Here is a 26,480-nt window from a genome sequence, read left to right on the forward strand (position 1 = left end):
TCGGTAGGCAGAGGGTGAAACCATTTTACAGTAGAGTATCCAATGCTCAGCCGTCTCGTCTTTCGAAAGAAGACTTCTTTTGAAACACCGCCCCCTGTTGGCAGCTGTGGAATCCCAGCACAATGGCGGACTAAAACCGTAAAGTCACGGCACACTTTACGCGTTTGGTCGGATGAAAAGGCAAAAACACACCCGCAGAAAAAGGTGATCGGCGCAGTGACGCTACACTTTGGAAGCTGCTTCATTGGCTCGTTGCATCCCAGCGTTGGGTGTGATCCAACTTTCGCTATCCTATAGAATGACTCGCACGTTTCACGATGTCAGTTGTTCCGCCATTGTGCAGCTTTTCCGAGCATCTAGTAATCAACGCGTGACTTGCGGAAGGGGTTTATTGAGTGACACGTTCCCGCTCGCTTCGTTCCCCATCTTAACCACGCAGATGCAGCACCCCGACGCAGTTCGTTCCGGCTCGTCGTCGTCGTCGTCGTCGTCCGGCTGGGCCAGCGCCCGTCACAAGGCCTACACCCTGCTTGGTGCCTCCGTCTCGGTCAGCCTAGCCGTGCTGGGCACGTACCTGACCGCCGCCGTGCATCCGGGCTTTCTGCCCGTTCCCTTCTTCGCGCTCTTCGTGCTGTGCCACGTGCTCGTGCACCCGTCGACCGCCAAGAGCTGCTACTTCGGCCCCCCGGTCATCCGCTACGCCATGCCCAGAGAGTTCTCCTACGAGATCATGGTCCTCAAGGCTCAGCCAGACTACATGACCGTCCCCGTCAGGAAGGAAGCTCCGCCGCGGCCTCGACCACCTGTCCGAGTGACTACGAACCGCGGAGCGTACTGCGCCCCGATCGTGCCCAGTTTCCAGGTGCCGCCCGTGGCCATTGTTGTGATGTAAGCCTGGAACTCTGGTTCCTGAAGCGCGTCTACGTCTTCTGCATGTTTACCGTGTCCTAAACAGTCTATCGCTCTGCAGAAGAATCTGGAAACAGATTGCGTCTGATGAAATCGTAGAAGCGTCGCGCTGTCGCCGGCCGCTCTCGTGGTGGCCTTACAGCAGTGGTGCACGGTGGACGAGGCAGACGCCTTTTCTGCAGCAGGTCACTCTTCAGCCCGAGTGTCCACGGAGGCTTCAGCAGGCGGGAGGAGTTGGGATGTTCACTCCGGGGCTTCTAACGCCAACCACCAGTATCGCGACGTCCGAGAACATGACGTGGCGGCTTTTATGAGGTCATTTGATGCCACTTCGGGACCATTTTCGATGTACAGGCTGGGCACGACACGAAACAAACACACCAGTCGGAGACGCTCTTCAGGTTCCATACTGAAACGTGAAGAACTGGCTTTCTCAGTTTCCACGGGTAAACTATTCGGGGGAGTTTGTTAGGCGATGCTGAATGGTGCTATCTGACGTGACTGACCTCTCCGGGCAGTCTCTTTTTCTACCTATCGTGGTCGTGCGGCCTTCATCGTGATCCAACTTCATAATATTTCACTGCCAATGTAAATACGTATTTATGGTGTACATAACGAGGAGGTGTTCCTGCATCAAAAGCAATAAATGTTTTGTTTTCCTGGTATGCTGCTTTTTGTCTTTGAACTTCTTCTGAAATGCTTTTTTTTTTTGTCAAAAAAAGGCGGTTGCAGATTGTTTTTTGATTTCTCTTCTCGTCTGCGTGCACGTGACTGCTCATATTGTGAACTTTAACATATTTCAATTATAGAGCGTGGGCCCAACGAATGGGACACATTTTAAATTAACCTCGAAAATCGGTTTTCTATGCTCGCGACAGTACTTTAGCAAAAAAAAAAAAAAAAAAAAAAAGCGACTGCGTGATGCATTTTTTTACTATTAAAAATCTAGGTGGAGTTAAAATTTACTAATGGAAAGTAAAATCGTCTTATGCAATTCGACCTTTGTGGAGAGTGAAAAAGTGGACCATTAGAGCCGTTTTATTGCGCGAAACAGGGAAGTCGGAATTGTTTTCTTCGTCCACTTAGTTATTTACGCAAAATAAACGTTCACAACAACGCTTGTTTTTCAACACTGGCACACTATTTGCTGAACTGCATACTGAGCTATACAACTTCTTGCGTTTCAGTTTAATTTTTGAATGATACACGCATTTTTTTATTTTTAAACAAAACAACTAAAAATGCACCACCCAGCCCCACCTTTGTGCTAAATTAGTGTCGGAGCAAGCGGAACTGACATCTTAAAGTTATTTAAAGTGTGCTCGATCCGTCAAGCCCTCACCGTAGTGCCACCACCATTTCAGCCGTTAAGAAAGAAGTAGGAAAAATCGCTGACTGAATCTAGCGTGTATCCAGTTTTCGTCAAATATTTGTGAAGTGCATTTCAGCAGTCTGTTTTTCGTTCCGAAGTATTAGGGTGTACTCATCTAAACGGGTGCATTGAACGGGTTCTACCCTTTTCATCACCCAAACGTTTGCAAGATAGAACGGGTACCAAGTAAGGCTGCCGGATTCATATCCAATCGCTATCGATGCACAAGCTGTCTGCATCGAAGTTCGCCGCAAACTTTTCGACCGATAAGTACCGAGGCAATGCTGACTCGGATGAAACTATTTTTGTCCCCTTCTGCGTAATCGTTACTTCGGAAATATTTACGAATCTGATACGTTTGCAAACTGTGATAGTGCAACTAAAGAAAGGACAGTAAACCCATTATGCCTCATCGCATTCACAGACGGACACTTCTATGAACTCTCTTTCATTAAATGCATGAACGAATGAAAGTGTCCGTCAACGAATGCTGTAAATAGCGCAAGCGTGTCTGCTCGGTCAACGCGCTGTTTCCAAACACACGAGGCGTGGTCAAACGCGCAGTTCCCGCACGAGGTGTGGGCACTGCTCCTGCGCAGTGCCCAGATAGTGTCTGGATATGCGCCCTGCCAATAGCAGCGCCACCGCAGCGGCCGTGACGTCAGGGCCGCGTCTTTGTGTATACCTGCCTGCTTTGGCCTTATGGCTGGCCGCGTGTTTAAAATAAGGAAAAAAGAAAAATAAGCTTCGTTGTTCGGTTTTACTTCACAAGATGGGGCTACAGGAAGAGGGGCTATTTCTGCAGTGACGAAAGTATGTTTGAATTACGAAGAGCGCCCGAAGCAGCGGAGCAAGTTTTTATAATAGCATCTTCGATCAACCCGCACCGGAATCGCACTGAAACCAGCACAGTGCACAGCGCTCCTCGGTCGTGCAGCGCGATGTCGGTGCAACATCGAGGACAAACTGCGCCGCGCCGGTGCACCGCGGCGAGCTCCACCTTGCGTCACTTCGCGCTTTGTTCGTTTATTTTGCGTTGGTCAGCGCACGGTGCCCGTCTGCTGTCAATTTCTTTTATTTTTTTACTCGCGGATTTGACGGTCCCACAGAAATAAACATCGTGGACGTGATTGTCGATGGGGTCACGAAGCGGGTGACAATTCCACATGTATATGTTGGCCATCATTATTAGTTCAAGAAAACGAAACACCAGATAATAGCCGTACCTCGCTGTCATCGAAACGCCTCGCGCCGCTTTCCACGAAGTTCGTGCTTTTCGGGCGTTCCTTGCCACCAAAGCAATCGCTAGCAATCGCGGCGATGGTGGGAAGCTCGTCGTCTCGCCGTCAGAAGACCCGAGGAAATCATCTAGTGCAGCTGCGAGGCGTGTTCGTTTTTGCAAGATCGCAATCTCGATAGTCTGCGCGTCTGCTACTGCCGCCATCTTTTCGATTCCTGCTCCTGGCCGCAATGCCTGATGGGACTGCCCCACGGCGCACCGCCGATTTTCTTGGTGCACGTTGGGGCAACGAAAAGCCGCACCGGGAGGGTGCGCTTCGTTGATCGAGGACGTACGGTGCGCACCGGTGCACTTGATGGAAGATGAAGGGGCGAACCTCAGTGCCCCGGTGCGCACCGGTGCGGATGATCGAGGATGCTATAAACTTTTGAATGCGTTTCTGTATTTTGACATCCTGCGCAGGCCAGGCCGAATAAAGCTAATCTACAGTCTTACCGGTACAAATCATTATTTTCCCTCATCTTCGGGTATATGAAAAAGATAAAGTATTATCATTATTAGTTTTGTGATAGTTCTACTGATATGGTGTCCAAATAATATAAACCTTTGTTTACTTCATAACGTTTACATCCTTTACGCCTCAAACTTAAAATATATATAACGAGTTTTTTTTTTCTGTGTGAATGTTTACGTAAATGTAAATGAATGTGCTGAAGTCGTCTTCGCAGATACAGCTCAGCGCTAACTCACCGCTACAGACACACCGCTGACGTTGAGCGCTGTAGCAACAACAACAACAGCAACAGAAACAATCAATCAATCAATCAATCAATCAATCAAATTTTTATTATAGAGTGCCCAGGACCAAACCTGAGGTCTTGGTGCTGGTACACTGGTAGATAAAAATACATTATACACATCTCTGCAGAAAAGGAGATACATTTCGAAGCATGATACAAGGCAGTACTGGAGTAATTAGCAGAATAAATCTAAAAATGAGGCAGTGATAGTAGACGCGGAACACAAGCCCGTAGGACAACAAGTGCACCACCAGAAAGCACGCCATGGAGATGACGAAATTCAGACATAACAGAGCCATTCAGCAACGCTTATCCTGCACGGGCAAGTTTTTAATAGAAAGGACAAACGTCCTGTAGCAAGGGTGGAAAATATTGCCGCCCGCAGAGCCGAGAAAGCAACGCTTCGTCACGGTCTTCTAGAAGATTCCCGTTCATTCTCGCACCAGACGTAACTTTTCCTCTGCTTTGTTATTCTCGAAAGTGCCAGTTCATCCTCGGCCCGAGCGTGCGACGCTCGAGCCTTCTTTGCCGAACTTTCGAGATAGTGACGCACGGTAGATAAGCAGCTACCCGCGACCTTGTGGAGTCAGTCACGCTGGTGCTTTCTGTTTCGCCGCCGAGTCGCCGCCTGCTTTTCTGCTCCCTCTACGCTCTTTCGTTACATATTTTGTTGGCACAAGTTCGCCCATTAAACCTTTATCTTCAGTTTAATTTTCAACTTCTCGTCGCCTTAATTCGTGACAATATAATTTTTTTCAGAGTAATGATTCAAACGCTGTGCCATTCTCACCATTGGGTTTACCGGACTAAACGTTCTAGAAACATATAGAAACATAAAAAGATGACAGAAGACGAGTAGGCACATGTGGGACCCTAAGACACAGTTCAGATAACAGGCTCGGAGAATTGATGAGTTCATGCAGCGTTTTAAACAAAGAGTAAGTCCGCGTTCTCCCGACGCCGGTGCAAGCTAAGCAAACCAACACGCTTTAACGCAGACTTATATGTTAAACAGTGAACATCCTCCTTTATGCCCCGATGTTTAAAGATAGAAACAAACATTTTTTGCACACGTTCGATTTCCAAGGAGTGACTTTTAGAAATTCCATTCCAAACAACTGAGGCATATTCTAACTGCGACCTGGATAGCGACCAGTATACACGAACTCAACTCTGTGACGTCACGGCGCGGTGGTAGCGCGTCAGTCGCACTTCCGATCTGGGGCTGTGGGCAGAAGTTTCCATGCCAGACGTGTATTCCTGCGTTGTTTGAAAGGAACCAGACAAAAACCTGCCTTCTCGTCAAAACGCCGCGACTGGGGCCATACCAAAAGCGTCAAAAAAGGTTTGGAGGTCAGTTTTCACGTGCTCGGTTCGTCCGAGAATCTGGATATGTGCCGTGAAAAGGGAAAAGCAGACGCCGTCGCTTAGGCGGGAAGCACTTTGGGTTGAATTCACGGATACTTGTGGTCATCAGATTTGTTTGTTTTGTTCCAAGAAGAAGGCCAGAAAACTGTCAAGTTGTGCGGACCAACTGCGGACTACGTTCGGTGCGTCTTCAAGTTCAAACGGCCACCTGATCGTTCGAACTGTTGTCTGCTGTTTCAAACGTTTCTGCTTGGCGTCTGCTCTCTTAGACGACGCCGGCCCGTAGACGAAATGTTGGCCTGGTATACTTGCGATAAGAAGTTAGTGTAGGCCTCAAAAGACTTAAATTTGAAGGCTGGTAAGCAGGCTCGATGTAAACAGTAGATACAAGGAGTTGTTGATCATTGTTACCAGCGACTATCACCGACTTGTTATCTATATTTCACTTGGTCCGATTCTGCTTGCGATTTTCAGTATCGACGTGGAACATCTCAGCTACGGTTCACGCTTTTGCAGCCCGAGAGGCGTCGCGACTGAAAATTTCGAGCGAAATCGCATCATGCGAATCAGGCTCTACACTCTTAAAAAAAAAAGAGTCGCTGTGACTTTCTTTGGGGGGTATTGGCGCGCCGCAGATTTGACTCCTCCACGACTCCAGTTTGTAGAGTCACTTGACTCTTATTTAAAAAAGAGTCCTGCGACTCTCATCACACTGGAGTCATGGTAGTGTATGGGCGACTCCAGGTGACATAGTCAACTGCGACTCTTTAACGAGTCTTATCCAACGGAGAAAAAGAGTCACACGACTCCTTCCTGGTAATCCCCGTTACCCTGTAACAAGAGTTGTGAGGACCCTCCTTTTATGAAGAGTCCCCCGACTCCTGTTGCAAAAGAGTCATGGGAGTGTATGAGGGACTCTCCGAAAGATAGTCAGTGCTGACTCTCACTTTGTCTGGAGTATAGCAGCCCTATTCAAGTATCAGTTTGTTGAACAAAGGGAGGCATTGTGATCGTTAGGAGACTTCTTGCCACCTGCGAGGTTCAACTTGAATTTCCCTAAAACAAGGCTAGAAACATCAACTGTGTGAAAGTATAAAAGTTGAAATGGAAACTGCGATTCCACCTAAAAGAAGCGGTAACATCAATTGTCTGCAAGTGTAAACGTTGAAATGCAGAACTTATATCTTACAATTTCCTGTAATGAAACATGAAAAAATGAACGATGATGGTCTTAACGATGCTGAACTGAATGCTGGTGTAAAAGTTATCATGAAACACAACCGAAGCTTTTAGGACAGCATTGTGTTGTTACAGTGGAATTTGCACAAAAAAAGAAAAAAAAATTCAAAGTTTTTTTAATCGGCAGCTTAACTTTCTATTAGTTTGATTATACTTATCATTTACAATAGGTTGTATACCTTCTTTATCCCATGTCTAGACTATTGCCAAGAGCTGGTGTGAACGAGCATGTTCTGTTGCTTCATGCCTGCTTTGAGTGGACAGGTGGGTGGTAATACATTGCAGGAATCTTCAAATTTAACAATAAAGATAGCTGTTTTGTCTCAGCTCATATCACTGCCATTTGTGCAAATGCAACTTCATGAGTCCTACCATGCAGGTACTGCAAAACAAACCACAAGTATTTAAAACAATTACTTTATTAGAAACTAATGTGATACATATTGGCTCAAAAGCCTGCTTCGGCTTATCACAGGGGTTTTATCACAATAACTAAAAAAATAACATCACAAGAAATAATACTAATACATAAAACTGGTATAACTATTAGACAAGAACGAAAATAAATTACAATGAGAAGTTTTGTGAAGGCTTGCTTTGCCTGCTTGGTGTTGAGGATTAAATAGAATAAAAAAAATGACAACAAGTTTCCTAAAAGCTTTGTTTGCCTACTTGCTATTTATTCAAAGCTTTGTTTTTCTTTTTGCAGTTTCTTCATTTATGGTTTGGATCCTCACATCAACAGATGCACAAAAAAAAAGAAATCTAACAGAAGTTTGGATACACAATGGAACACACGTACCTTTTTATTATAGCTGGAATATTCACCAAATACATATGGAAAACATTAAAACAGTAACCGTCATTGGTAATTCTTTTTCCTTTTTCTAGGAATGTGCTCCGAGTGCTGTCACAACTTTCACAGCTTTTACTGAAATCGTTGTATTTTTTTACCCATGAGGTGCTCAAGCACAAAAAGTGTGCTTCGTCGATTCCCCCCCATATACTGACCTTTCTATGCCAGTACATGGCTAATACCCGAAAGATTCTTGCTGAAAAGTCCAGGACGTCGATTCATAGGTCCTCGCAGACAAGGCACATGCTTTCAGATGTCCATGGGTGCTTTCCAGTGAAAAGTAACGCCGTGTTCCCGAAAGTCTTTACTGGGTGCTGGGGAAAAAAAGCCAATGATAAGAAATAAGTTCTGGAAGTCAGAAGAAGTTGTAGGTGAGCAAAGTAAAATTGTCGAGGACATGTTAAGTGCCCACAGTGTCATAGATGGAAAGTCCATGCAGCAGAATGAAGGCAAGTGAGGTAGACGCCCCTTGCTGCCTTTCTATATTTCGTTTTCCCCAATTCTCACTTGATTGTGAAGTGTTTCGTACGGTGGAACCATTGCATCAGGGTGTCTACCAAATTACTGATTTCAAATTCCTTGACTTTTCTAGAATTTCCTCTGACTATTTTGATAAAAACTTTCTGACCACTTCTGGGTCGAAGGTTCATAATTCGGGAACGTTATTCAGCATAGTCGTGCCCATGCGCAACCGCCAAGCTTTGTTCCGTATCGCCGTTCCACTTTCAGTGGTCATTTTCCCCGATGAACCCAACTTTTTGACGATTTCCCTGAAAATTTCAGGTCGGTAGACACCCTGATGACGTATCAGGTTACAGATGAACAGCATAAAAATGCAGACTATTGCATTCAAAATTATTTTAGCCATCAGGAGGAACCTAAAATATTCCCATGGAGAGAGATAGAGAGTGGAGGGGCGGGGGAGGCTGCTGCTGCTATTGTCTACTTTTTTTTTAAAAAGAATATCAATTTAAGGCTCAAAGGGAACGTAAGTAATAAATCAGTAAGTGCACTGAGAGCACCTGAAGCACAAGGGGCACGGTCCCTACTAAGGAAAGAGGGGAGGGTACCAAGTCTAGCTGAACCTGTTCTGCAGCACCCTGCATAAGCTAGGTGATAGGCAAGACTGGGGCTTATCTACTGAGATTGTCTAGTACAGTCAAAGAAAACATTATAAAATGCTTTGCTGCGCAAGCTGCTTTGTGGCTGCAATGAAAAAAAGAGTACATTAAGACAGGGACAGGGAAGGGAGGGAAGACTTTTTTTCTGAATAAACTAGATAGTAATGAGCGCTTGTTTCTTCCTTTCTCGTCCCCGTCTTATTGTGCTCCCTTTTTAGTCGTAACGAAAGCAAGCCACGATAGAAATTAGAGAGGGCTTAAAGCTTGCTTTAACATCTGTGTGCATGTGAGGGAGCGCTTCATGTACAAGGCCTACTACAAGGTAGTAATCATCACAATTTTCCATCTGAGTAACAAAATAATGCATCTCTGCATTACAAAGTATCCTATAACTTTTCGTGTGCTGTACCGATATAGGCATCTTTTGCATGCAGAAATGGCGGGACACTAAAACTAATAGTAATTTGTTTATCATTGCTTAGATAAATGTTTCTGAAGTTTGGCAGCAAAGAACCGCCTTCCAACATGAGCCCAAATCTGGTGTTTGCTTTGTTTTAAGTCATGGCCAAGTACTCCTAATAAAATATTGAAATAACCAGTTGAGAAGACAGCAGATGATACTTACCTCACTTGGTCTCCAGTTTTAAAAAAATATGTTTACAGATTGGCATAGCGAAGACACCCTTTCAAACAGATTTATCTTAAACAACCATAGTTAAATGTGATTTATCTTTAGCGTGAGTAGTTACATCGACCACGCAAACGGCACGGCTTTCCCCCGCTATTGTCTCTTCCCCTATCTTGTTTTCTTTTGCGAAGATCGGCATCGATAAGAATAGCGTAGGCCCTGACAGCAAACAAAGCTTGTTAGTGGTTGTCTTCACCAATTTAATCATAGCAGTCTAACCCTCTTTTTTAAGAATGCAAGCAAAAAGATGCTCTCCCACTGAAAAAAAAGGAGTAAAATGGATTAGAGTATGACCATAGCACCTTTATACTCACAAAGCCTGCCAGTTCGACGACGGAGTCATAGAGTGCCTGGTCACAGATTTGGAGCGTGAGGATTTGGTAACACAGAGCATTAAAGAGCCATTCCTCGGGGAACCTGGACTTTTGCAGTGGCGAGTACCCAAAACATACTTTTTTCGTGTTTCGCGTCCGCTGCGGCGAGACTTCTCCGTTGTTTGCCACTCCACCTTTTCCATTTCGGCGACCGCTTCTCGTGGCAATCTGCCAGGTTTTGTCAGTATAAAGGAGGCTATGGTACGACATACACTGGTGCTCTGTGGCGGGGCGCCATCCTGCCGTGTAATCTTTGGGCAGCCCCTTTGTCCACAGAACTCTGAGAATGTAGAGGTTATCTATCCTACCTGTGACCATTATCTGCAACTCACAAATTTCAGTGCTGCATTGGATTGTTTACAACAAGGCATGCAAGTGAGTCATGTTTTTTTTATCCGCAAAACTTTGAAATGGCCCAATTGTTTACCTCGGCCAAAACTGCACGGTTCGGGGCACAGCCACGCAGGCGGCAAGGCGTTGACACCAAGAGGTCCCGTTCTCTTTCCCTCGCTGGCTCTTGTGGTACCCTTGTCTCCGTCGACTGAAAGGAAAGTCCCTTCAGTGTCGTGCATACTTGAGCCTCCACTGAAGCGAAAATGATTCCATATGAACCTACTTGCCATTAAAGACCAAAGTTCACTTCTTCACTCTTATTTTCTAACCTCCTAATACAAAGGTTTGTTAACAGGAACACCACCGCTAACTAGAAAACTCATTCGTAATGCAAGTCGTCCGCAGTAAGGATTTATGCTCAAGGTCTAATTAAACAACAAGCATGGGCACTGAAGACACCCTCCTACATGGGTGGGTATTAGTGGACCCGATTTGGCTAACATTTGCGAGGCCTAGCTTGACAACATAATAAATGACATTGTTTCTGGTCACATTATTTTTTTTAGATGCCTTGGCATTAGTTCTGACCTTGGACTGGTTTTGAGCGCACCAATATAATGTTTGCAACTTCGCCATGGGAACCACGAAGTTCTTTCAAAACTAAATTGCAAGCTTTAAAATAAAATAACAAAAAAAAGTTGTACAGATGCGCGAATATAATTACCATTGTCTATGCCCGTACCTGGTGGCACCTGTTTCCAGAAAAATCAACAAATACCAAAGTAATGCACATATTATGCATCGTGAAGAGGCCTGCTGACAACCTGATGAAATGCCAAGAACGCATGAACTGTTAAGTTTTCCGTTCACTGCATGGTTCTCCAAAGGCCCGTTCACACTCTTGCGACCTCTTTAAAGGTTCCTTAAAACCTCTTACAACGAGAGGACACACTTGCGGCATCTATTGGGTAGCAGTGTAAGCTTGGCGGTCCAGCATATTTACTATTTCTCTTGCGCATTATCCTTTCTTTCTTGGCTCGAAAAACTTTTGTCAACGTTATAAACAAGCCTTTCTTACAGGTATTACACACATTTGACCGCGGAAATCCCGCGAAGCCTTCGCTCCTGTAAAATGCAGTTCCAGAGTCACCGCATAGATGGCGCCAGAATAGCACTGTGTACCCTCGTCCTAAGAACTTTTAAGAAGCTTTAACAGATCTCGTCTTTCTCGGTCGTACTCGGTTGCAAGAGTGTGAACGGGCCTTAAGACGCAAGTTTTTACCGACTGTGTTCATTTTCTTTAATCTTGGAAAGTGCTTCCAAGATAGCAGTGCCCATGTATCCTCCCGAAGTTGCTAGTGCATGCTTGGGACACCCTCGGAAGCTTCTGCCGTTGACTTCGGAAACCTGTGGACGCGCACATAATGCGGTTCCATCCTCCAGCAAAGGCTACCCGCTTGCGCTTGCACAGCTTTCGCAGTTAGTTCATGCTGAGGCGAGACGAGGTATAGTGGCATTTGCACATTCAAGATAGCAAAACCCACCACATGTCGGCTCCGAGCGGCATGATGATGATACCCAAGAGCTATTTCGAATATGGTCTATAAAACCTATATAATGCACGATGCTCAACCTGCCAATTGCTACATAGTTTAGAGCCGGGAAGGCGGACATGCAGCAAGGCACGCACCTGCAATTGCATCCACTTTGGCAGGTGTAATGGGCTTCCTTCCCACGGCGCCATACTTTGTCACGCCTGGAAGGTCGGCCTGTTACACTCCTATTGACCAGGTCCTCGCCCTTGTAGAGGCACCGGGACAACAGTATCAGCAGCGCGACTCGAACTTGGCCTTGCCTATGGCCCAGTAAAATTTTTCTTCTGGTAGGGAACGTTGCAAGTGTAAAGATAATCATAAATAAACAGGTGCTCAAGCAAGTTTTAGTACAGTCATAGTGCGTGGACGTATTCCCCACTGGTGCAATTGCCATCCTGTACCTCCCATTATTAAGAGTTGTCCTAAGGAAGCAACAATGATGTTACAAAACCGAAAGTGTCATGCTGTCGAAAGTCTGCAGTTGGTCTTCAAACCTCTAGTGAATAAGACAAGCAGGCACAAGTGCCGATGTCATCATGGCGTCCCAACTTGTTACTGTGAAGTGACTGTGAACTGTCGAGGCACCAAAAAGAATGGTGCGGCAAACACACCGAATGGCTAACCCCGCCTAAAGCCCATTGACGAGTTTGTGCTAGTTTGGTATGTGGGATCAAAGCGCCTGAGCAGGAGGCCCGTGCGGGACTTGGAAGCAAATGGCGAAGTAGCCCTGAAATGAGAGGCACTTGGAAGTGAGTGGCAGCACGGCACTCACTCGTGGCACGGGTCTCTCGCTTTCAGACAATTAAGGCTGGACCGCATGTAAGCGATTTAGTGAGCAACGAGACGAGCATCGGCAACAGCGACGGAGATTTCTCACTGTCGCTTGTAACGCTGCTCGGTTTTTGAATTACTAGAAAACGTCGCTCATCACATTAGTCACTTGCTCCTGTCGCTTTCATGCAGTGTGCCTCGTCGTGCGGCTCAGCGATAGCAAAAAGGGTCGCCATCGCTTGTCCCGTCGCTCCCTTTATGGTTGTCAGGGCTAGCAAAAATGTGAAGTGTGAAATTTATGTAGGGCTTTGTCCATGCCGGGTCTCAGACTGCTGGCAGAACTTTGGGTTTCAGTGAAATACGACCACATGGTTTCTCACTTTGCTTATGTACTGAGGAGGAAAGCTGACGAGGAAGTAGTTGAAAAATCAGTTCATGATTTCTTCAAGAAAGTTGTTCGAAACACCTCGTTTTCTGTTGTTTTTTTGGCTGTGTACAGGGTCGTCCGACGGCACTCCACCCGCGCTTACAAGTGCCGTCCGAAAGAAAGTAGAACAGCACATGTATCCCTGGAGAGCTCGTTAACCAACCCCCCGGATACATTCATGCCACCTCGCGGCAACAGTATGCGGCTGCTAATTACAGAACTATTAACCTACTTGGCCCCGTTGCACATGACGCCTCGCAGCGTCCAGCCCCTCTGTCTCATACCAAGCCCCGCTGTCCCCCATGTACCTCCGGAAAGGGATGCCCATACCATTTTGTTAAAGGGGCCCTGCAATCATATTTAAGCGCCTACCTTCTTTGTGGGGTGAACGTAGACACGGTCGGCGATGCAAACCGGTGCGCTAGCTTTGACTGCGTTGCATGTTATGTATGAAACGGAGTATAGTCTTAAATAAGCTGCTGTACCTTCACTCACTCCCAGAGACGCACCCCACGACAGTTCTAGAAATATGTAAAATGCAGAGGCAGGATTCGGTATCGAATAATATGCACGAGGCGAAACTTGTTGAATCTCGTATAAAACGAATTCTCAAAACGAGTACTCGCAGGTGTAGCTATGTGGAAAGATGCCCGCCTCATACGGAGCGAACCCAGGTTCGGTGCAAGAAATGAACATATATGTTTTTTTTTTTGACAATTATTCTTGAGAAAAATGAATGTCAACGAAACTTAGTGCATAATTTTTTTCTTTTCCTTTTTAATTTTTTTTTTCACAATTATTATTGAAAAAAATAATGTTGTCGACAAAGCTCTGAACTAGATGGTATCGAACTCCCTTTCTGGAGACATAGGGAAACGACGGGGCTTGGGTTGCCGGCTGGACACCGCGAAGCAGCATTCATACTTTTTTTTTTTCGGTAGGGCAAATCCTGCTGACCTGTGACTTCCGTTGAGAAGGGGAAGAGTCAAAACAGAGTCACACGAATCATTGACTCTCTAAGAGAGTCGTGAAGTGTCAAAGGGAGTCATGGAAGCAGCGACTCCCTTTGGACTCGTTTTTCTTAAGAGTGTAGCGTACATACTGCGGCGCAGACTTGTGCCTATATCAAATACTCTACTCAAGATACTGTATCTTAAATACTTTTTGGAGTATCTTGGTATCTTGCAAATACCTTTGATGGAGAGTATTTAATACTCTATTTTAATTACAATTCCGACTATCTTGTACTCATTATCTTAAATACATTTTTGACATTCCGCCATTTTTCGAGTTTTTCGGTATGAAGTGGGGTGGGAGTGGCACGGGCAAACGTGAACATTCTTTCGAGCAACCGAATCCTGTTGCTAGCTCAGATTAGCTACGGTGACTTTAACTGAGCTCGTGGAAATATCGCTTTTTTGCCGACTGTGACTCATATTTCAGCCCAAAGTTCGTACAATGAAGGTTCTCCGCTCGCCTTCCCAAAGGCGCCTTTTGTTTCTATAAAGTTTCCCCCCCCCAAAAAATCCTCAAACCAAAGGTGTGGTTTTACAGAAGTAAAGATGCCACCCTGATGCGCAAGCAGACCGGGAAACGACAGACGAGGACAATGCGAACTTAAGTGTCAAGAAATAACGAATAGAAGAAAATGAGAAGTGGACACACACAAAAAAGTAGACATTTTTGTTTTGCTTTTTGTATATTTGTATATTTCTTTTTTCTTTGTGTTGTCAGTCCGGCATTATTGCTCTCGTGAGCACAATCTGTAAGCGAACATTGATAAGCAGAGAACAGTACAGGAAAGAAACTAGGAGCTGGGTGACCTCTCAATATAGACCAACACGCGGAGCGGCTCTGTTTACCAACACGGCCGGAAGGCCGCGCATGCGCGGTAGCTATGTGGGCAAAAGCAGTCCGGCTCTCCGTGTTTTCGCCATTGCGCTCTATGGCGTGCGCTCGTTGTTGGCGTTGTAGGGACGCTTGTATCTTTATTTGTGCGTCTTATTTCCTCACAACGTATGTCGTATGCTATGCCCGACTATTTGAGCTCGTTGCCCGAGCCTGAACGGCAGCGGTATAGAAACAAACGGTGCTTGGACGGCGTTGACTACGAGGATCCGTACGCCGTATAAACAAGAGCTGCTGGACTTCCGACGTAAAGTTGCTGCCACCGACGTCGATGGCTCACGTCGTCGTTTATTTAGTTTTTTCGCCAAGCCAGTTCACGGCCGACACGTTGCAGGCGTACACGTCTCTCGAGGTCTACGATTACTTCGAGTTGGTTTCCGCACTGCCGGCGGGATCAGCTGCCTGTGGGTCCGCGGAAGTGTGTGTATTCATTACTTGATTAAATACACACAGCGTCTTCAAGTCAAGGTGTGATATTTTCCATGCCCTCATGACCACAAGGCATGACAAGCAGTAACGCTTTGTCCGTTCTGCAGTCTTGGCGGTAACAGGTTACAAGTAACGGCGTTGTTGGTAACGCGTTACTTTTTTCAGTAACGTAGTAACCCACTCGTTACGTTTTCGACACAGTAACGGGTAACGTACTTGTGTTACTATTTCAAGTAACGTAGTTACGTTACCCGTTACTACTTCCTAAGTCTTAAAGAAATTACACTTCAACTTTTTACGTGTTTTAGGCGTCAAACCATGGTTTTCTGTGCGTTTTTTCTCGTAAGTATTTAGGTGAAACCGTAAAAAGAGATAAAGTAATTATGTTCAGTTTCTGTATGAACATAATGTTTCTTGATATATTACCTGTATTGTCAAAACCGTAAAATGTGTTAAATCATAATTTAAAAAAGTAACGCAGAATCAGAAGTAACGTGCGTTACTTTTTATCGGTAGCGGTAACGCGTTCCTTTTATTTTTAGGTAACGTAGCTCAGTAACACGTACCTTTTATTTGCAAGTAACGAGTAACGTATTTCGTTACTTTTTTTCGGTAACGCCCACAACACTGCCGTTCTGTCGCCGTTCCCCTTCTGCTGGGTAGCACGGGCGTAACGAGCCTCCGACGAGCGCTTGGTCGGTGCTTTGTGCGCGAACACCATGGGAACAAAATCCGGGTGGTCTCGATCAGACAACGGGTTTCCTGCACATAAGCAAGCCTCGGAACGGAGATTGAAATGGAAGCCGCACTTGCCTTCAAGAAAAAGTGTTTGCCGCACAAACGGTCGTTCGGGCGAGGCGACCATACTTTTCGATTCACAGATATTATCCACCTTCTATGCCTTTCAGAGTCTGCCGGGAACTTGTGGAAACTCAGTCTGCTGCTTTTCTTGTACATTTTGGCGCAATTAACGGCAACACAGCTTCGCGGCATGCTGAAATGCTATGACGCCCATGCGAAACGTGCGCGCTTTTGCCCACACCCCCCGGCTCCGGCGCGATCGCAGCGCCGCCGCAGCTCCGTGACGTCAATCCCGCGTGTCGGTCTATACCAACAAAGTGTCCCCCAACGTTGAGTGCTTTTCTGAACGCAACCTACTTGAAGAAGGTGAGACCACTGCCGTGGCTATTATGTGGGTTCTCTTTGTTATCCATTCACTCATATCCGTGTCCCAAGTTCGTTTATAGTGAACTCCCCGTATAGGGGATATGGAGTGTAGTTAAACGATGCGTCTAAGGTGCGCCGCAGGATGTGATATTCAGCGATGTCACTATTGGCGAAGCGCTCTGACCCGTTTGTCACCCCCACACCTCGGCGTTTGCCCAACACCAGGCCTGTGCACATGCCCACAGGCCTTGTGGGCATGTTCGTGTCATCTTTTTTAATAGAGCGCGGGGCATAGTGTAATAAAGAAATACCAACAATTAGTGAAGTGACGTTAAGTGCCAGATCTCCCCGGAAAGCAGTCGTCAGAGGATGCGAACTTGACCCACTTGGGCTTTTGTGCTGAGCTGGGCAGGGTGCATGCTGCATTGTTCATGCAGGCCGGAGTGGTAACAAAAGAGCCCCTCCTCCTCCCCCTCACCGGAGAACATGAACTCCAGCCAAACGCTGACGCCGCGTTCGGTTAAGTCAGCCGAGCGCTGAGCCATTGTACTTGTTGTCGCCATCCATCTAGTTCTAAAGTTAACCGCTTGGGGCGCCACGGTCTGATCTCCTCCCCAATTGTTAAAGCGACCTCTTTCTTGTTGTCCCATAAATGTTTCTTAACATCTATCAGTGATATTGCCACGTGGGCCACGTGCGCTGCCCAGCGAGCGCGTGGCCGAATGGTTACCGTGCTTGGCTTTCGCGCGGAGGCTCCGGGTTCGATACCAGCAAGCGGACTTCTATTTATTTATTTCTTCAACTTGACATTCTGGTAAGTTCGAGAATTTTGTCGTCTGATCGAATTACGAATGTTCGACGCGCCGACCTTTCTACGCCGAATGTTCCAGAAACACACGCGGGTACAAAAGGTGCTTCGAGTGGCGGTCCGGAGTCAGTCTCGCCCCAGCGGTCGATCCTGCTGGTTCGCCGCCATCGACGCCTGCGTTGCTAGCCCTTCTCTCTTTTGTTTTGGGAACAAGTTCGCTGCATTAAACGTTTAGTTTCTTCAGTTATTCGCCGCCTCACCATTTATCATTCGTGACAATATTTTGTTCTTTATAGTCGGACTGCATAAATAAGCCCTACGATACTTTATTTTCCGTTTTGTGTTGTTACGTGCTAATAAACCATTAGTAACCCAGATTTGGGTAGCTGCATAATTTTTGTTGTCAATGACGTCGATACAAATTAAGCAATGCGCAAATATCTTCAAAAGTAATTGAAATACATTTCTAAGTATGTGTACTCTACTCAAGATACTTTGCAGTGAAAGTAACTCGAGCAGTATTTTAAATACTTTATGACGCAGGTATTTAGCAACTGAAATACTTTTATCGAGTATTTTGTCCAACACTGCTGCGGCGTCCACGCGGAATGAATCGCCAGATGTCAGATTATTCACGCGAAATTTTGTGGTGTAACGAGCCTCGGTGATTTCGCTAATGCCGCGCAAGTAGTCAGACATCGCCAGGAAGACGCAGAATTAACAACTCGAACGTGAAAAAGGGCAAGGGGACTCACACCGACGCCGACAACATCGCATTCCAATGGTTTGTTTATGGGCGACGTCGAGCTTCTTGCCCACACCCCCCTCGCGCATGCGCGGCGCCGGAGGCTTCCGCTAGGGGCGCTGCGGTTTGTTTGTAAATATATATATAAATAAAAGTATATAATAGGTAAGGGCAACAGAAATGCAGCTGTAATGAAAAATAGAGCACTTTGGAATTAGAACAGGTGTGAGGTGGTGAGCGAGATTTGGAAAGGGGTCATGGTCCCTGGCTTGACTTTTGGAAACGCAGTGCTATGCATGAAATCCGAAGTGCATGCAAGACTAGAAATAAAACAGCGCGTAGTAGGTAGGCTGACTTTGGGGGCACATTGCAAAACGCCAAACCGGGGAGTACAAGGAGACATGGGATGGGTGTCTTTTGAGAGCTGGGAAGCGGTGAGCAAGATTGAATTTGAGGATCGGTTGAGGCAAATGGATGGGGACCAATGGGCACGAAAGGTTTTCAGCTATTTATACATGAGGAGTATAGACACAAAGTGGAAACAGCGCACTAGGAAATTAAGAGGAAAGTTTCTACGCTATAGTGGAGATACGGAAGAGCAGGTCTCAGTTAAGAAGAAAGTTAAGGCCACAGAAAGAGATCGGTGGCTAGACGGAATGCAGACAAAGACGGCTCTTTGTCTGCATTCCGTCAACAAAACAGTTATTGCCAAAGAAAGCATTTATGACAGTTCTAGGGGAAGCTCATTGTTGTTTGAGGCGAGGACGGGTGTTCTGCGAACCAGAACATACAGAGTGAGGTACCAGGAAATAGATACAGTGTGCACTGCTTGTGGAGGGGAGGACGAGACGGCTGAGCACTTGATACACCACTGTAAAGGTCTTCACCCTATGCCTACCGAAGACAACATGGATTTAATGAAGTCATTGGGTTTTAGAGACAGCGAAGGGATAGTGGATTTCTAAACGGTAGAGATTACCAAGCAAAGATTAAGTGAATGGTGGCAGGTATTTTCTTATTAACTGATGGCAAGGGGGTTTTATAGCCCCACTTTCTTTGCAGTGCGGAGTCAATATAGATTTCACATTTAAATATTTTAAGCTTAAATGGTAAAACAAAATGGCTAGGTGGCATAAGCTACCGCCCGATCCAAAGGGCTCAGCCGCATTCATCCATCCATCCATCCATCCAAACATGAGTTGGTGTATAACGTGATAAATGCAGTCGGGTTGTCGAACTCCCTGGTTAAGCGAGAGGCAACACCCAGCATTCGCAATGACGAGTTAACCAGCCTACCAACGTGATCAGAGAAACGCAACCCAGAATCAACCATGACTCCGAGATCTTTCATTACACTTACTCGAGACAAAGTCTCTCCTTGAATATTATATGCAAAAGAGATAATGTGAGTTTTCCTAGAGAGTCTCATGACCTTGGTTTTGGACGGGTTCAAGAAAAGGTCGTTTTCAGAGCACCATCGGTAGAGAGAACACGCATCTTCCTGGAGCTTAGCACAATCATGTCCAGTAACTATTTCTCGATAAATTTTTATATCGTGAGCATATTGCAGGAATGAAGAATTTAAAACAGCAAAGGAGACGTCATTTACGAAAATTGTGAACAGGAGGGGTCCTAAAACAGATCCCTGTGGAACGCCAGAGCGAGTCTTGTGTAACAAAAAGTTCATGTTGTTGACCCGGACATACGCCTCTCTCTCTGCCAGGTAGCTCTTTAACCAGTCATGTACTGAGCCACATACTCCATAGGAGGAAAGTTTGGATAAAAGAATAATGTGATTGACTACGTCAAAAGCCTTACTTAAGTCAAAGTAAACAACGTCTAACCGACCTCTGTTACATACCACACGAGATGCGGCAGACATAACGCTAACTAGATTGGTAGTAGTTGATCTGCCGCTCATAAAACTATGCTGATTGGGCATTGCTAAGTTTCGAAATTTGAAAGACAGGGATTGATGGACTACCATTTCAAAGAGCTTAGAAAATGAAGAGAGAAGAGAAATAGTTCTATAGACACAAATATCACCTTTGTAGCCCGACTTTAAGACTGGAACAACAGCAGCGACTTTCCACGTTCAGGAAAGGTTCCCAACCTTAACGAGTTGTTAAATATAGAGCACAGTACCGGCGTGAATATGTCGTGATAAGTCTGGAGAATCGCAGAGGAAATGCCGTCGGGCCCTACTGATAAGGTTGCTCTTATTTTCTTAATACAGGATCGTACGCACTCCTCATCGACATTAATGCAATTTAACAAGTCACCAAACCCATCTAAGTGAGGCAGCCCAGGTGCAGAACGCTGCCGACTATCCCTGTAGACGGACCTAAAATGCTCAGCAAATAACTCAGACACAGACTTCCAATCGCTCTCGTGATTATCCAGGACAATCTTTGACTCGATATGCCTCCCAGAACGTGAATTAATGTACCTCCGGAATTTCTTCCGATTATTGACAAGATCTGATTCCACTGAGCAACGGTGAGCCTGGCGGTCGCGATCTAGGACCGTCTTATATTGCTTTCTGCAGTTCTTGAATTCTACCTCCCACTTTAAAAGGCCACTTTTTTTAAACTTCCTGTGAAAGAAGTGTTTTCTTTTCAGTAGTGTTTCTAGCTCACTGGAAAACCAGTTAGGAAAGCGAGATTAATAATCAATCAATCAATCAATCAATCAATCAATCAATCAATCAATCTTTATTATACAGTGCCCAGGAACAACCCTGAGGTCTTGGTGCTGGTACACTGGTGGATAAAAAAACAACAAAAAAAAACAAATAAAAAAAACACACTATACACATCTCCGTAGAAAATAAGATACATTTTTAGCATAATACTAGGCAGTGCACGAGTAATTAGTACAATGAAATAAAAACGAGGCAGTAACAGTAGAGACGGAACACAAGACCGAAGGACAACAAGTGCACCACCAGAAAACACGACATGGAGATGACGACATTCAGACATAACAAAGCAATTCAGCAATGCTCATCCTGCACGGGCAAGTTTTTAATAGAAAGGACAAACGTCCTGTAGCAAGGGTTGAAAATATCAAGCTTTTCAGAGTAATGATTCAAACGCTGAGCCATTCTCACAATTGGGTTTACCGGACTAAACGTTCTAGAAACATAAAAAGATGACAGAAGACGAGTAGGCACACGCGGGACCCTAAGGCACAGTTCAGATAACAGGCTCGGAGAATTGATGAGTCCATGCAGCGTTTTAAACAAAAATAGTAAGTCCGCGTTCTCCCGACGCCGGTGCAAGCTAAGCAAACCAACACGCTCTAACGCAGACTCATATGTTAAACAGTGAATAATAATAATAATAATAAGTAAATAAATAATAAATAAATAAATAAATAAATTTTTTATTTCACGTATTTCATAACAACATACAAGAATGCGGGTCCGTCGAAAGCCAAAAGAGGCTTGTGGGACTGGACCCAGCAGCGGCGTGAAGAAAATCAAATTCTGACGCTTGATTACAAAAAACAAACAAAACACTTAAAAAAAAAATTCCAAGAACTATGCATAAATAACTCTTAAAAAAAATTACTGACATGTAATCATACACCACAATAAATACACTAAAGGGGATTAAGAACGGATGGCCACGGAATACACTCTTTCACCACAAAAAAATCTTCTATTCAAGAACTGGGAAGTGTGAAAACAAAAAAAAAAAACGAAAAAAAACACAAGATGCACAAAAAGGACATGTTCAGAAGCAGGATATTTAGCAAATTGTTTTTAGTTGTTTTTTCAACTGACGCTTTGACCTGAGTTCCAAGAATGACTCTGACAATGTATTGAAAAGTTCAGGGACATAGAAAGAGCGCATACGTTTTCCATACTTTGTGTATACACGAGGAATGAAAAATCGTTCACTTTCTCTTAAGTTGCGCTGCAGGACACGGGGCGTTTTGAAAGGGCTGTGCCAATAGTGTTTGCCAATTACACATCTTTTATAAAGTGCTGAAAAACGCGGGAGACACAACGAAGAAAACAACTCTTCACTTGGCAGATCAAAAGAGGTGTACGCTACGCTTTTTAAAAGACTTTTTAAGATGCTATCTATTTTGTGATACCAGAGCATGGAACAATTCGCATAAATAGTAATTCCGTAACGTAACAGGCCGTAGGCTAAGGCATTGACTATCATTTTTCGGACAGACAGCGGTAAAAACGTTTTTGTAGTATATAACATACAAGATACACTCCTTAACTTTTTGGCTAAGTAGCTGAGGTGTGAATTCCACGATAAATCGCTATCAAAGAAAATGCCTAAGTACTTTGTTGTGTTTACATATTGAAGAGGCATACAGGAGCAGTGAGTACATTTCGACGAGTGCAATATAAAAGGAATATCAAGGCTTTTGCGTTTCGACGGACTACTGAAACACATAATTTTTGTTTTCTGAACATTTATTTTAATAAGATTTGCTTCGAACCAGTCCATAACTTTGGTCGAATTCTCTTGCAATGATACAGTCGCACTGCTCAGATTTAAATGTCTAGATACTAGCAGCGTATCATCAGCGTACTGATATATTTCGCACCCGGATATAGTTTTAGAAAGGCCATTGACATATAAATTAAACAAAAGGGGGGCTAAAACAGAGCCCTGCGGTACACCAGCTTTCAAAAGCACTTTGGCACTCCGGCTATCACACACGGAAACTTGCTGTGTGCGGTTCGTTAAAAAGTCTTTGAGTAAAGAAAAAAATGGTCCCCTGAAACCATAGTCGAATATTTTTTTCATTAGTATCTTATGGCTAATGGAGTCGAATGCCTTTGAGACATCAAGAAAGAGGGCACAGGCATATTTGTTATTTTCAAAAGTTCCATGCAAAGTGTCCACGAGTTCTTCGAGTAAAGAATCTGTTCCACGTCCAGCAACAAAGCCGTACTGACACGGCGATAGCATATTAAACTTTCCAAGAAACGCGGTCATTGTTCTGAAAATATGCTTTTCTAGTACTAATGCTAAACATGGTAAAATCGAGATAGGCCTATAACTTTCAACGCTATCACGTGCACCACCTTTGTAAAGGGGCCGAACAATGGCACTTTTCAGGCCACCGGGAATGATACTAGAATTTATAACCCCGTTTATGATGTATAGCAAAACTGTGCTCAGCGCTTCAAAATTACGTCGTAAGTCGCAGAGACGAATATTATCTGAGCCGGGCGCCTTATTGGGTTTAAAGCTAAACAAAATCAAGCGTAACTCTTCGATTGTCAGGTTCGGTAAAAATGCAGAATGTAAAGAAGGACACTCTAGATTAGTCGGGGTCACGGTTTCGTCGCGCGCTACACCCGAGACTGAAGCAAAGAAGCGATTAAATTTATCAGTTATAGATGACACATGTGCGCCAAAGTTTTTTTTAATCGTGTCATCGATCGACGATTTAGACGAGCATCCCTTCACTTCGTTAACTAGGGACCAGGTTTTTGCGACGTCATGTCGGGAGCGGAAAAACTTTTCATTAAAGTGTTGGCGCTTCTTAGGACGTACAAGGGCATTTACACGATTTCTAAGGCTTTGGTACTGTAACCTTAGCTCTTGGTTTTCAGGGAAACGGCGACATCGTGCCCATAAAGTATCCTTTTCTTTGATTGCAGAAAGAACATTTGACGTTAGCCAAGGACGATTTTTCCGCCTTTTTCTTATCGTGACATGTTTTGTGCTTTGATCTCTAAAGTTCAAAAGAATTTCACAAAGATTTAAGTAGGCACCATGATAATCATTGTTCTCGATTAAGGCACTCCAGTCATAAGTGGAAATTAGACTGTCAAGACGACGTGAATCGACAATGTTTACTTGTTTGGGTTGTTCTACCTTCTCAGGAGCGACAGCGAAATTAATTCGACAGGCCACGAAATAATGGTCCGCTAATTTCTGTGCGATAACGGCGGAGTCTACAGGTACCCCTGAATTTCTAATGTTAATATGATCAATGCATGATATAACGAGGTTGCCAGACATATATTCTTCTCTGGTAGGGATGTTAATAAGGTTTTCAATACCATGATTTGCAAGAATATTTAAGTAATTGCAGACAACAGATATCGATGGCTTCAAGATATCAATGTTCAGATCCCCTACAAGACATAACTTATCTGTAGGCACCATGTTTCCTAGAGTCATGTTCAGTTCATCTAAATAGTTAGAAACATTTTCCGATGGGGGTCGATAAAATGCCAAAAAGGAAATAACAAAATCACCTTTACTGAGTTTCAAAGATAGACACTCTGCATAGTTAAACGATACCCCCGACTCCACTGCTAACCAAGATTTTTTAACATACACAGCTATCCCTCCTCCCCTAGATGCACTACGCGTCAGAAAGAACGCCTCAAATTCGGGAAAAGAAAACTGACCGCGCGAAATTCCAACGTCCCGAACGTTTATTTCTGTTAAGACAAAAACGTCGACAGTATTTTCAAGTGCATGCACAACTAGTTGAAACTCATCCCAGTATTTCCTAATACTTCTGATATTTACATGTAAAACGGTAAGTGCGCTAGCACTAGGTGGAAAGGAGTCAAGAAACGAAGGAATATCAGCGCTCAATATTGTGTCTTCCATTTCTACACTATTTTTTCTAAGTCTCTAGCGCTAGCGATCCTCACCAGTGATGCGTTTTCGTCCTTTTTCGCGAAGATTGTGGCATTTTTCACCCAAACGAATTTGTAAGATTTTTCCCTGCCCTTAGTTCTCGCCTGCCAGAAGAGGTCCTTGTTTGCTCGTGTAAGGTTGTCATTGAAATATACTTTTTGTTGGCTTACGGACCGAGGAAGCGTGGCCAACTTCTTCCGAGCACTCATCCACTTTTCTTTTACAGACGTCGAGGAGAACTGAACCAAAATGGGGGCTGCCCCCTCGCGCCTCGAGCGCAGGCGGTGGCAAGCCACCACTTCGGCAGGATGGTGTCTACCGATGTTCAGTTTCTCGGCAAGGTCTTCGATAACTACCTTCACATCTTCGTCATCTGTGATAGGAATGCCATGAATTTCCATGTTGCACCTCCTACTGTATTGTTCAGTGGAGTTTAGGTTTGTCTGTAGTTGTTCGATCATAGAAGTTTGATTGGACACTGTGGCTTGTAGCGCTCCAACTTCTGATCGCAGTAGTTTTACTTCTTGATCGTTCTGCTGAACAAGCTTCATCATGGATTCACATTTGCGAACAGAATCTTGAAGACTCGAGATCGTTACCTTCATTGCATCAACAGATGGCTTCAATAACAAAAGGTCGTCTACTTTTGCCGGGAGGTCACAGAGCCGGTCCACGTTTGCTTTCAAAGTGTGAAGAAGCTCAAGTTTTTGGCTTATTGCGGCAAGTTGCGTGGACACGGTATCTTCTTGCGATGCTGACGCAGCCTCCTCGCTGACGCCTAATCTGCTTTCACGCAATCGGCACGTGCGACAGACCCATTTTTCGCGTTTCCCGGTTCCCATTGATCTGAAAGTTCTGTCCGAAATGCCGGAGCAGGCATCAAGATGATATACGTGATTACAGGAGCAGCATTTCATAAAAGCCCCGTCAGTTGGTACAGACGTAAAACATACAATGCAATCTGTGGTGTTTGCATTAGCCATGACTTAGACAAAAATACTTTCAGGCACAGACAAAAATTCAGTTCCCAATAACAGATTTCACAAGAAGAAGCTTTCAATACACAAAAAGAAATATAATTCAAGTCACATTTGTTGCAGTCGGCTGCGTACACAGAAACAAAGAAACTAGGAAATCATGGCTATGAAAACAAGACTCTCACCTGCCAAAAAACGGCAAAGTTAGTTCTCTGTGGGTGACAGGCCGCCGACTGCGCCGACGAAAGGCCTCGGATCCGTTCTTATGGGTGCCAAATCCGGTTGCCCGGATGATGAAATGATGCTCGTCCACGTGGTCCTGGTCTTTGTCGACGCACGCTGCGTCAGAAGTCCCTCACGCGCCGGCAGCTGGAAGCGACGATGACCGCGCTCAAAACCAGACAGTGCCGGTACGGTGGAGGCAATCCGTTCTGCCAAAAAACGGCAAAGTTAGTTCTCTGTGGGTGACAGGCCGCCGACTGCGCCGACGAAAGGCCTCGGATCCGTTCTTATGGGCGCCAAATCCGGTTGCCCGGATGATGAAATGATGCTCGTCCACGTGGTCCTGGTCTTTGTCGACGCACGCTGCGTCAGAAGTCCCTCACGCGCCGGCAGCTGGGAGCGACGATGACCGCGCTCAAAACCAGACAGTGCCGGTACGGTGGAGGCAATCCGTTCTGCCAAAAAACGGCAAAGTTAGTTCTCTGTGGGT

The 26,480-nt window shown here is 45.0% G+C and overlaps 2 protein-coding genes across 2 annotated transcripts; one reads left to right on the forward strand and one right to left on the reverse strand.

The window, feature by feature from the left end:
- The first annotated feature begins 364 nt into the window (after positions 1–364).
- LOC121833418 lies at positions 365–1,574 on the forward strand. The gene has a single exon (XM_042286688.1). The coding sequence runs from the start codon at positions 440–442 to the stop codon at positions 890–892; it is 453 nt and encodes a 150-aa protein (XP_042142622.1). The 5' UTR covers positions 365–439; the 3' UTR covers positions 893–1,574.
- Positions 1,487–25,633, reverse strand: LOC115322009. Its single transcript, XM_042286819.1, has 2 exons — positions 25,016–25,633; positions 1,487–1,600 (listed from the first exon to the last, which is right to left on the reverse strand). Exons 1-2 carry the CDS (start codon positions 25,631–25,633, stop codon positions 1,487–1,489), a joined length of 732 nt encoding a protein of 243 aa, XP_042142753.1.
- Positions 25,634–26,480: the final 847 nt, after the last annotated feature.

This window comes from Ixodes scapularis, unplaced genomic scaffold (genome assembly GCF_016920785.2).
Source record: "Ixodes scapularis isolate PalLabHiFi unplaced genomic scaffold, ASM1692078v2 PGA_scaffold8__174_contigs__length_109621045, whole genome shotgun sequence".
NCBI classification, from domain to species: Eukaryota; Metazoa; Arthropoda; class Arachnida; order Ixodida; family Ixodidae; genus Ixodes; species Ixodes scapularis.

What these genes read in the sequence shown, in the direction of transcription:
- LOC121833418 (XM_042286688.1), top strand. Translation starts at nt 440, where the DNA reads ATGCAGCACCCCGACGCAGTTCGTTCCGGCTCGTCGTCGTCGTCGTCG.
- LOC115322009 (XM_042286819.1), bottom strand. Translation starts at nt 25,633, where the DNA reads ATGGGAACCGGGAAACGCGAAAAATGGGTCTGTCGCACGTGCCGATTG. An exon ending in TTCAGTTCTCCTCGACGTCT is followed by an intron (nt 1,601 to 25,015) that starts GTAAAAGAAAAG and finishes AAAGCATTTCAG; the next exon opens with AAGAAGTTCAAAGACAAAAA.